General features: G+C 33.0%; 1 protein-coding gene and 1 long non-coding RNA gene across 2 annotated transcripts; one reads left to right on the plus strand and one right to left on the minus strand.

Annotated features, from left to right (window-relative positions):
• Positions 1-235: 235 nt before the first annotated feature.
• On the plus strand, positions 236-1,375 carry LOC140972161 (uncharacterized). Its single transcript, XR_012174444.1, has 2 exons — positions 236-575; positions 678-1,375. It is a non-coding gene; the product is annotated as an uncharacterized lncRNA (long non-coding RNA).
• A 6,815-nt stretch (positions 1,376-8,190) lies between these two features.
• On the minus strand, positions 8,191-11,997 carry LOC140973438 (NADH dehydrogenase [ubiquinone] 1 alpha subcomplex subunit 9, mitochondrial). The gene is made up of 12 exons (XM_073436220.1): positions 11,846-11,997; positions 11,658-11,754; positions 11,272-11,336; positions 11,054-11,139; positions 10,870-10,954; positions 10,720-10,790; positions 10,434-10,565; positions 9,553-9,668; positions 9,345-9,468; positions 9,080-9,148; positions 8,774-8,894; positions 8,191-8,645 (listed from the first exon to the last, which is right to left on the minus strand). The coding sequence occupies exons 1-12, from the start codon at positions 11,940-11,942 to the stop codon at positions 8,506-8,508; spliced, it is 1,203 nt and encodes a 400-aa protein (XP_073292321.1). The 5' UTR covers positions 11,943-11,997; the 3' UTR covers positions 8,191-8,505.
• Between the last annotated feature and the right edge of the window lie 568 nt (positions 11,998-12,565).

A 12,565-nucleotide genomic window follows, 5' to 3' on the forward strand; every position in this document is an offset into this window, starting at 1 on the left:
CTACTATTATTCATTTTTAAATATCAAATAAAATAGTCATATAATATATGAGACGATGAAACTAATTGTTTAACTGTTATTACTTAAATTTATATATTATGAGAGCTGACACTACAAGAAAATTGGTTTTTTGCAGCACGACATTAACGGCGTGCATTAAAAGCACGCCGTTAATGTCATTTTTCACGTGCCGGCGTGCTTTCAAATGCACGCTGTTAATGTCTTTGCCCCTTACACTAACCACGACGTGCAGAACAAAAACGCTGTAAATATATCTATCAACGACGTACCGGAAAGTGTGCTGTTAAAGTCTTTTGTTTCAACGGCGTGCATTGGGTACGCTGTAAAAAATTATATTTACGACGCACAATGCATGCTGTGAGTATTAGCAATAAAATTAATACTTTACAATTGAGAAGGCGCCAAATCCCCAAATAATCGCGCCTCTCTTTTTTCTCCGATCAAAACCCTCCATCTTCCTCTATTGTCCCCATCGTTCCTGCAGATTCAATCTTCTTCTCTTTTTCCCATCGTTCATCGCCAAATCCTCAATCGTCGTCCCTGCAGGTGTGCTTGTTTATGTAATACGGGTGTGCTTGTTCATGGGTGTGCTTGTTTGTACGAGTGTGCTTGTAGTACGGGTGTATTTTCTGATTTTGTAATAATATGATGTCCAGCAATGAATGATAACAATTGGAGAGAACGAGCAACAACAGGAAGAAGGAACGATTCATGTAGATAGATGAATGAGAAACCCGTCCACACTTCTCTCACTTGCCATTGACTCTGCACTTAACAACTTCACCCGTATATCTCTTTTATACCTCAACACATTCTTCTCGAGCTCTTCCTGGTATGGGTTCTTAAAATCTGTCTCAATTTCTCTTTTGTTGGTTGTATTTGTGTGTAAGATTGTTTCTTGTTTCAACTTTTGCGTGATTTTTGGACTGGGTTTTGCGATTGGCTTGTGTATTTGATGTGATTCTGACGGTATTCTGTATTTTAGGATTATAGTGGTCATTTTTTTCTGAATGAATTTGATTGATGAGTCGATCTTTTGTGGATTATCGTGTTGTTATCGGACCAAGTTGTGTGAATTTACATATCAGAGTTCAGAGGACATAAAAGAGTAATTGGGTGGAGAGTTGACTTTTCATAGAACATCCCAATCATAACTTTGGTTTAATATTGTAGGAATCAATGTCACCTTCTTCCGTAGCTTTCTTTCCCTGTTTTTTCACCTTGTTCTTCTCTTTAGCTGATTGTAGCTTGATTGATTTATGGGGTTTCTTTTGTACATCACCACGCCCCCTAATTCCTGAAGCAAACCGAGAGCTAGTTATGTTTTCGTTTATTGATTTTCTGTTCTTCTTCATAGCTTCGTTCTTATGTGTCACTTCTTTAGTCTCCCTTTGAACATGGCAAATTTCGTTAGAATCTGTGCCCAAAGCCTTAGGCTGCAACTTCTCAAATACTACTAATTTTTTTTATTGAATTTATAAATTTTTCTGATATATAATTTTTTTAAAAGTGCTACTAAAATCTTTAAATTTATTATTATAGCTAAACTCTATGAATTCTTCTAAGATATTCATATTTTATGATATTCTTAATATATTAACATTCATAATTATTGATATAAATTCTCCAAAATAATTTTTAAACTCTTTACTTTTAATTCTTAGTTAAAAAACCATAAAATATGTTAGTATTAAACTTCATATCATTATATACCTATCATGTTATTCTACTATTATATATATAATTATTGTGTCATATATCTTCTTGTGATACTATAATTTATTACTTAAGTAGAAACTATATTAAAAATATAATTACAAAATTGCATTAAAATCATAAAATAACGTGTAGAGGGAAAATAAAAGGCATAAAACATTTAAAGGTAGTATAAAAATGGATTATTTGAGAAAATTAACATATGAGTTATATTTTATTCTTAAAATGATATAAATTATTACAAACAATGTATATTATAGCGATAATTCATTATAATTTGTTAGAATATTAATTATATATTTGGTGAAATAATTAAACTACTAATTAATTATATATTATGTGGAATAAATATAAAATTTTGATATTTCATTTTTGCTTTTACAACAATAAAAAAATGCTTTTCCGCAGTACATCATCAACAGCGTGCATTAAAAACATGCTGCGAATACTACTTTTAACGGCATGCACCATATGTGCGCTGTTAATATTGTTGAACTTGACAGAAATAACGGCGTGTATTAAACGCATGCTGCGGATAGTAATATCCGTAGCGTGCTTTTATGTGTGCTGTTAATATTATACACTATCCGCAGCGTGCATTTATGTCTGCTGTTAATAACCTATACAACAACGGCGTGCATTAAAAGCACGCTGCGGATAGTAATATTTTATACTATCCGCAGCGTGCCATAAAGGCAAGCTGTTAATAACCTATGTCTGCAGAACAACGGCGTGCATTAAATGCACGTCGCGGATAGTAGTATTAACGGCGTGCATTTGCATGCCGCGGATAAGAGTATCCGATAAGAGTATTCACGGCACGCAATCGCATACTGTGGATAATACAATTAACGGCATGCGTATGTGCGCCGCGGATAACAGTATCCGCGGCGAGCGTGTGCACGCCGCGAATAACAGTATCTGCGGCGCGCTCCTGCACGCCGCGGATAATCTTGAACTTTCAACAGCTTTCAGTTGTGCAGCGTACGATGTGCGCCGCGGAAAGGTAAGTTACGCGCTGCGAAAAGTCATTTTTGTGGTAGTGCGAGTTTTTGGATTTGTATTGATAATATTATCATTTTTATCTTTTGACAGTTGGAAAACAGAGCTCATTATCCACATTTTTATATAGATATAGATAAAACAAAATGTATTTTTATTATAAAAAATTATATTCATTTTTATTGTATCATTGTTATTATATTTCTCAAAAATTGTGTAGAAAAATTCCATGGAATTAATCCAACAATGCACAATTTAAGGGGATAGTAGAGAAAATTTACAATGAAAAATGTTGTCATTCTTTTTACACTTTTATAAATATAATAGATAAATATAATTTTTAAAATTTTTTTAATATTTTTAATAAAAAATATATTTTTGTATTAAAAAATCTATTCTTTTAATATTTTTTCTAAGAATTATTTAATTAAAAAAATGCTATTTGTCTAATATATTTTATTATCAAATATTAATTCAATTTTTGCGTAACATTATTTTCAAAGTTTCTTATGTTGTAATTTTCTATTAAAAAAATAAAAACAATACTATGATCCTCAAGTGTTTAATGAGTTCAAAAAAATAAAAGCACTAATTAAATTAATAAGCAATACATTGACTTCTTCAAATTCAATATCGCAAATTTGGCCCTAAATTTTATATGCTTTTCCACCAATGTTCATACAATTAATACAAACAATACATAGTTTTTGGGCAATACAATAAAATCACAATACAAAAAATTTGCTCATCATCCTGGCTTTTATAGAAACTAGGAAGTAGCATGTGTGTCGCACGTGATATCATGTTGATTATTGCCCAAGATAATTATATGCAGTGGCGATTGTGATACATAATCAGTCAATCAAAATAATAAATGTTTAAAAAATATATAAACAAACATTTATTAAGAGATAAATTGTAATTTTGGACATAAATAAAAAAAAATAAAAAAGCATATTGCAATAATTTATGATATGTTCAAAGTTTTTCTTACTTGATATTCACAAATGACACTGTTTGTGTATCATTTCTACTTTTGACTTGCCTCTTTCTCTTTGTGAAATAAGAAATCTTGTTTTCATTTTCAATCAGGATTTGTGTAATTCATTTGACATTACCGGTTAATTTTTGTTTGTTTTGTTGGCTTCGAGACTAGGACTTAGGGCTTTGTTTGATGTTTTTTCGTTTTATAAAAGTAACAATATTATCATCATCTTCAATATTAATTTGTGCATTTTCATTTCCATCTTCCATATTTTGAGTCTCAATTATTTTCTTGCTCCAAGAATTGGAAGCTTGAACTTATTTTGTTGCACTTCTATTTTCGTCGATATGGTTTGAGATGTTTTTTTATTGAATTACCTGATTTGTTGAGATTTTGCAAGGGCTTCTGAATTCATTTACCCTCCGCAACAATTCCGGATAAGGGTTATTTCTCATGACTTTCATCAATACTTTCATAGTATCTTCATTAATCTGAGTGTTGTCCATTACATTCATTCTATTATTTAGTTCATCATGAATATCTCAGAAATATAATTTGAAATGAGAAGGTCAACCTTCGTTATGCACTAAAGACGGAAGGTTGTGAAATATTTGGCTTAAGATTTTAAAAATGTAAACCTCTTGGCTCGACAAAGCTAGTTCTTTATCAATCTTAACGTCCAATGAAGTGAAGACAAAAATACTATTGTAAGCTCGCATATTTTTCAGAAATTGCATAGCTTCTGTTGATTCATAGTCAGTAAATAAATTGATCATATCAGTTGACACCTCTGTGGCTGTGAGTTTTATCTTGTCATTATCGCAACAAAAATTTGGAGACTCGAATTGAAATTTCTTAGCACCACAATAACAACAAATATGCACCGGATGTACCTCATGTCGCTGAAACAATGTCGACTCATGTCTTGATCCATCTAACCACAATAATAAACAAATAATTAAAATAATTGATAAATGACAAATATATATTTAATATATTATTATATTTAATATAAATTTCACATTTGATAACAAATGTCTTGAAAGATACCTAGATGTCTTAAAGCTTTGAGCAACTATTACATTTTGTTTGTGTGTTTTTTGAGATGTGGTAGGATGAAAATCTAACAACTTTTCTTTTATTCTGATTTTTCAAAACTTTATCAATATATTTTCGACGCTCCTGAACTGATAAGCTCTTATATATTTTTCTTGAACTTTATGTGTTATTCTTTTTCATCTCATCTTTAAATTGTATAAAGTTTAGGAAATTATAATAGGATATAACTTATAAGCATAGGTTGTATCGATAAATCAAATAAATTTTTTAAAGAATTTTCACATTCATATTGCATTTTATCATGAAGAAGTTGCTATATTTCTAGACATCACGCCAAACAACATACTGTTTGGATAAAGATGGATGAAGATGAATGGTAAGAACCTTCAATAAAATTATCTATCATATTAAGTACTAAATGAAATAAACAAATTTATATATAAAGAATGATATAAAAAATTTGAACTAAACAATCTAGAGTATATGAAATACCTCTTAGAATATGATGATAATGCTTCTTTTCTATCCATTACATCAACCAACTCATAAATATGATCTTGTACTTGAAAATGTTTTATATTTAAGATCCAAAATTGGGGAACTCTTTATTAATATTTTGCTACAAAAAATTTTAAAATTATTTTTCACATATATTTTTATGCAGGTATGGATGTATCTCAACCTAAAATTGATGTCCTATAAATCAACTTCAAAGATTTTTCAAGAATTTTTTAAATATGCCGGATACTTCATAATCCCTCCCACAAACTAAAAGAAATATGTTTTATACTTTGAAATGTTATATCTTCAGTAGACTAATATAATGTTTTAGACGTTCCATAGTGTTGACCGAAATAAATATTGAGAGCAATGTTAGGATTGTGAAAGAATTTAGAGGAAGGTGAATAAACTCTTTGAAAAATATTTACTTCTAAAAGCTACAATAGCTCGTTCTTGAAAATTTGAACACCGATGAATTAAATCGAATTTGATTTTCAAACCAAGCGGAAGACACTCGAAATAATCCTTCGTAGAAATCGATTAAACATTTTGTTTTGGTATGCAGTAATTTGGTATTTGAAGCATTTTATCAAACACTTGGTATGCAATAATTTGGTATTTGAAGAACACATAAAATGCTTCAACAATGCATCTTTAAAACTATGAAAATGATAAGTAAATGCAATAAAGAAATCGACACGAATTTGTTTATGGATGTTCGGACATTAACAACTCCTACGTCACCCCTTCTTCCCCTTGGGAAGGATCCACTAGAACATTTTGATTTATACAACACTTTGTACAAACACATTTCAACTTAGGACTTATCTCTTTCCTAATTGAAACTCCTAGCACACTCTCGATTGTAGGCCGCAACCTCATAATCCGCATAATGTTTAACATCTCTTATGCTAAGACTACAAACACAATCTTTAATGTCTTCGTGTGAAGACTCACTCATCTAATATTTGAAGGTTAACTCTCTTGTATATGTGTGAGTGATTGTGTGTGAAGAATTTATCATTTACAGTGTACATCTCAAATGTATCCTTACACAAGGGCTTGTGCTCTTAACTAGCAGATTTCTTCATGCTAACTGCCCATGCTTTGAATCCTCTTTAAAAGCTCTTGTTTGATTTTCAAGATGTTGTATTTATAAGCCCCAACAATGATATATACGTTAGATACAAGATTATGACCGTTTGAAAAGTTTCTGTACTGTTTCTGAAATTGCAACAGTCAAATTCGCCTTGCTGGACATTTTCTCGACTAATCAACTTTGGTCAACTCAACTGGTAGTTCAGTTCAACTGGTTAGCAGCTGGTTCAGTTCAGTTCAGTTCAGTTGGTCAGCTGCTGGTTTGGTTCAGTTCAGCTGGTTCAGTTGGTCTTGTTCAGTTCAACTGATCTAGTTCAACTGGTCTTCAGTTGGTTCAGTTCAACTGGTGGTTCAGTTCATTTCAGTTGGTCAGCAGCAGCTGGTTCAGTTCAGTTTAGTTGGTCAGTTGAAATCTGCCTAGCTGATTTCAGTTTGGGCAGAACCAGTAGTTTCATCGTCATTTATCAGCATCTTACGATTCGATTCAGACTTTGACTTCTGAAGATGATTTGTAGATCATCGTCTTATCTTTGCAACGCATATTGAATCACTTCATTTCGATAATCGATCTGAGAGATATGATCAAAATACCGCAACTGCTCAAATCCAAGTGATTGTTGTTTTCGTGCAATCAGTTTCAGTAATTCAGCGATCAGTTAAACCTTGATAACATATGAATTTGCCCAACTGACATGAATACGACTTGTTCCAAATTGAATTTTCTTATCAGCCAAGTTGGCGGATTGTCATTTGAATCATCCAGATGAGAGATATCATCAAAATACCGAAACTTGTCAGAAATTCAGTTTGTGCAGAATTCAGTTTCAGTTTGCTTATTTTGTTAATAACTTCACACTTGAGTAAATATGTTAGAAACACAATAACAAATTTTGTTAACATCAAAATCAAGATTGTGAACACGAAATGTTCCGAAAAGCAATACGAAATTTATATAATTTTGCATGAGTGTTACCTGAAGATGAAAATTTATTTTAGCTTGTGTCGAAAGGAATTAATCTGCAATATGGAACTTGAGGTGATCTTGTGTAACGTTCTATCAATTGATGTTGAAGTTTTCTAGGATTTGCACAAAAACTGATTTGTGTTGAGGCAGCGAAGAAGGTTTGAAAAAATGAAGATAAGATAATAATTCTCGATTGATTGATTGAGTCGTGTTTGAATTCTAAAGTAACGTACGTATGATACATTTTTAATTGAAATCATATTTTAACTTGACATTATCTCCATTTAATCACTTATCTGAATGTGTTTTAAAACTTTATACACTATTATATTTATATTTGAAATTTCAAATTTTTTCTCTCATAATATAATTATTAACATTTAATTTTATCTTAAATAGTTAAGTTATAAATTTATTTTATCAATAATTAATTGTCCATTAGAGCAATACAAATTCAGTTAAAAGTACAAATTCAGCATACGTATGTCACTAAAAAAATTCAAAACTGCCCCCAATAACTTTTTTATAAATCTATTATATTTGAACTTCAAATTTAAATTTTTTTCTCTCGTAATTAAATCTTTGAGTTATAAACATAAATTTATTTTACCCCAATGTCGTTAGATCTATAACATAAAAAGTTAATTGGTAGGCCAAACAAATAATTTATTTTTCTTCATCTATCCCTAACAAAGTGTGTGTATATATATATATATATAATTTATGGTTTAGTATAGTATCTACAACAAAACAATAGGTCGACTCATTCCATATTTGATCATTGAAGAAAGTAATGCCAGAAAAAACAGCCTCCAACTGCAAACACAATGCATCCTCTGTATACTTCGCTAAAAAACCTTTTACCTCTTTTTCACTAGAAGTGATGTCAATTTTCGGCATTATACAATGACGGAATCATGAAGAGTTCTTATGTTTATTACACCAAGTCTGTCCCAAAGAAAACAGACAATTTCAACCTTGTTTTGAAGGTCGAACAGACCGACTTAACCAACAATAACATCAGTTGTAAGAAAGTAAATCTACGAACAATTCATATTATCCATCAAGGCACCATAACAGGTGGCGTTGTCACAGAGTTCAGCTCAAATCTCCCAAGCAGATTCAAAAGAGTTCAGATTAAATAAAGAACTGATATAAATCAAGACCATGGTTGTGGTGTAACTTTCTCGCTAACTGTTGAACCATATTGTGGGCCACCTTTACGATAAGATATAAGAAACTCAACTGGATATCCCTTCAGTTTACAAGGTGTGAGACCAAGATCCTCAAACGTTAAAGCTGGAAAACCATAAAATTGAGAGGTAAATTTATGTACAGAAAAAGGGGGCTGAAATCATAGGAAATCAAACTTTTCCAATGAAAAGAAAACCAATGAAGCTATAGGATCCTTGAATAATGTGCCATACCATTTTCAGACACGACAGTATCAACAGAAAAGGCTTCAATCAGGTCCAAATTGAATATAGAGGGTGTGGGCATCGGGACTGGAACTTTCTTGAGCAAAACTTCTCGAGGTGTTGCCATAGCCTGAAACCATGAAGACCGGAGGTGAAATTTCTTAACCATCATAGCAGCAACCAGAAAGCATGTCCACGTAAACATGAAAATGAACACTTTAATGGCAAAAGAAACATGCTTAGTTTTAACAGAAGACAGGGCTTAAAGATTACAGACAAACAGATGTTTGCACATGCACAAGAAGTGGGACTTGCCTTGGCAATAGAGAAAGGAATCTTCACATAGCGAGAATATTCACGAATCACGTCAAACATAAGTTCTGCCTATACAAAAGTCAGAATAAATTCTCACAACTTCCAAAAAATAATAAAATGGGATTGAAATTACTAAATAGTTTTGGAGGGTGAGCAAGAGAGATATGAATGGAGATGACGAGAGAGAGAGAGAGAGAGAGAGAGAGAGAGAGAGAGAGAGCGAGAGAGAGAGAGGAAGGGGAGAGAGAGTAGCTGAAGGATTTACTAGTTGACGTGTGGTAAAAATCTCTGGTCCACCAAGTTCATAAACTTTTCCCATGCTGGCACCGTCATCTTTTAAGGCGGCAACAATTGCCGAAGCAACATCAATAACATATACAGGCTGAACTCTGAATACGCATGATAGTAAGAAATATGTCCCACTCCACAACAACTAAAAAACATGCAATTAATTTAACAGTCAGAAGTCATACTTGGTTGATCCATCTCCCATCAGGGGGAGAAAGCCGTATTTTTTAGCAAAATGCGCCCACGGATTTAAAATCCGGTCCTCTGTGCCAATCATTACAGCAGGTTTCATTACTGTGGCCTGAGAATAGATAAGTAGATTTATCAAAGCAAATAAGATTACGTCAATCAAAATGTCCCATTCCGAGCTAAAAATCTAACCGCAAATAAGATTAGCACTAGCTCGTGATGAAAAATCTAATCATCTTGCTCATTGTTAGCACACATACTTCTTGACAAATCGACAGAGAATCATGTCTTAACTTAGAAAAGTAACAGTTAGTCAAACTTAGAGACTTCGAGATAGTACGTCTTGGAAGAACCAAGGTTTCAATTTCAAGATTTCCTACTTTGTAGCGTAAATGTCATCATGATAAATAGTTTTAACTTACTGAGACGGTCAAAGGTCGCTCAGTTTTTTATGAAATAAATGTATGACATGAAATCATGTAGACATCTGGCATCCAGGTATATTAGAGCACATATCATCTCACTGTCCAAAATTTGCCAATGTCATGGCGGTCAAAGTTGCTCATAAAATGAAAGAGAACCAGACAGAATGTCGAATTTCTCTCAAAGTCAGATTTGAGAAAGGTATTAAGTAAAGAACATAAAGTAAATATTAACCAGAAATTCAGAATCCAAAGTTCATAAGGGATAGCAAGACTTGTGGTCATCCGCTGAATTTTTTCGGAGCCAAAATATATCGATGGAAGAAATGATTAATGGATATCGTGAAAACTTGAATGAATACAGTGCAGCAGCAAAGAACTCACTGTAAAGCATTAATAATAGAAAATTAAGCACCATGTGGAGCATGAACAAAATTAAGTTAACATATAACTACCTCTGGCAGTTCTCGTAAAATAGCTTCTTCAGCAGCTGCTTTAGCTCTACACATTCTAGAAGGGGATGAGGGAGATGCCCCCAAGCAAGAAACTTGAATATATCTCAATATGCCACCATGTTCCTTGGCAATCTGTGCATACAGGATGAATCTATCAGTACATCGTATTATCAATCAGATAAAGATATATGAGAGACTATGTTGTTTGCACCTTGGAACAACCATGATTCATGTATTGAAGCCAGAAATATCAAAGCAGAAAACATAAAGGGTAACAGAAACACACCACAGCAAGCTGTTCAGCCATATGATGGTTCACTTCCTCAAAACTATAATTTCTGGTCTCATACTCCCTTCCTGTTTGCAGACCATTTACAACATAAAGCACTTGCAGGCAACATTTTTTCACAATATCTGTGTGGCAATAGCATCTTACCAATAAGATTAATAACAACATTAGCCTTTGCCATCACTGCCTTAATGGAACTTTCATCTCTGGGATTGTATTTCATAGGAACAATCTGCAGATGAGAAATTTGAAGAACACCAAGTCATAGGTTTTGCAAGTAGAAAATGGCAACAACTTAAACACACAGGGTAAAGTCCATGCATGAATTCACCTGACCCAAATCGCCCATCAATTTAAGGTGGCGATGGGAATCCTCAGAACCTCGAAATGGAACTAATACTTGAGAACCCATCTTTGCTAAGGAGAGGAGTAGGTGAAACACGGATAAAACAACATAAGAAGTTGAGCTTGGTTATAACACAATGAACTTTAGCACAAATTTACAGAATTCCAGCTCAAAAAAACTATGCAGATTAACAGGCAACTCACCAAGCTGTTGCACCACATATCGTCCAAGAAACCCTGTCGCTCCAAATACAGTCGCGACTATACCACTGCCAGGCAACAAAATTCCCAACTTCAACTAGCAATAATATAACTTAAAACACAATTACCATTGCAGACATTAGATTAAGTAACTAGCATTTTTGTAGCCATTGAGAAGACATAAGAAAATAAAACAATAAAAAATGAAATCGTAGATGCAAAGAGCTGGAATAAATAAGAGTTACATCTAAAGATTGTATAATACACACAACAGCGAAAACAATTAGCAAGTGAATGAAATGGGAATAACTAATTCCATAAACTCGAAACCACAGAACAATTTTCAAACAAATTTAATGCAAAATTAGGGCTCTGAAAATGAAAATAACCTGACAGATGATCTGCCTCCAGTGCCCTTGCGAACCAGATGCCCCACGCCTTTGGTGGTAAGAGATGAAGCAAATCTTGGATTCTCCACTCCATAATCTGCTCAAAACACCACAAAAAATGCATTTTCGTCTAAAACCTGCGGTTAAGCGTGTGTGTTGCTTTATGTAAGTGGTGAGAGAACGATTACATTGATCGGAAAGCGGACAGAGAGATCTAAAAGAGGAAACTGAAGCGGGCGACTGCTTGATGGATTGGTGCCCCAATCGCCTGGAAATTGCCTGCATTTTTTCTGAGAGAAATCGAGTTGGCTGACGCAAGGGAATATTTAAGGAACTAACATCCACCATTTGACCGAAATATAACCTTCCCTTTTTAATTAATTTATTTTTACTCTTTTACCGTTTTAAAATAAATTTTCTTTTGAACCCACATCAATGGCAAATTGTAAATGAAAATCTAAACTTTAGTTTCATTTAGGTTTTATTCTCTCCTTCTTTAAAACTTAAAAGTTAGTTTAAACCTTCTACTTTTGTTTAAAATGTTGCAAATCATTCGTGAGCTTTTTAATTTTGGTATGTGGCGTTGTTATCTCTATCGAACATGTTCTTAAAGACATATAGCCTAAAGACATACAGCTACACAAAGTTTACGTCCTATGTACCTTGATTAATTTTTTAATGGCTCATCATGATTTCGTAAAATAAATTGAACAGTTTACCTTTTTTATTGGAGTTAACAAACTGTTTCTCACAGCCTAACCACATCGCTGCAACATGAAGAGGTTGAATGATGTCTTCATCTTTCTTCTGCCTAGGTATTTGTAGAAACCTTGGTGGATTTGAAATCTCGATTTTAAATCTTGTGAATTATTCTGCCAGTTGTGACTGACAACATCTTGTGATTGATG

This window comes from Primulina huaijiensis, chromosome 3, assembly GCF_012295235.1.
Source record: "Primulina huaijiensis isolate GDHJ02 chromosome 3, ASM1229523v2, whole genome shotgun sequence".
NCBI classification, from domain to species: domain Eukaryota; kingdom Viridiplantae; phylum Streptophyta; class Magnoliopsida; order Lamiales; family Gesneriaceae; genus Primulina; species Primulina huaijiensis.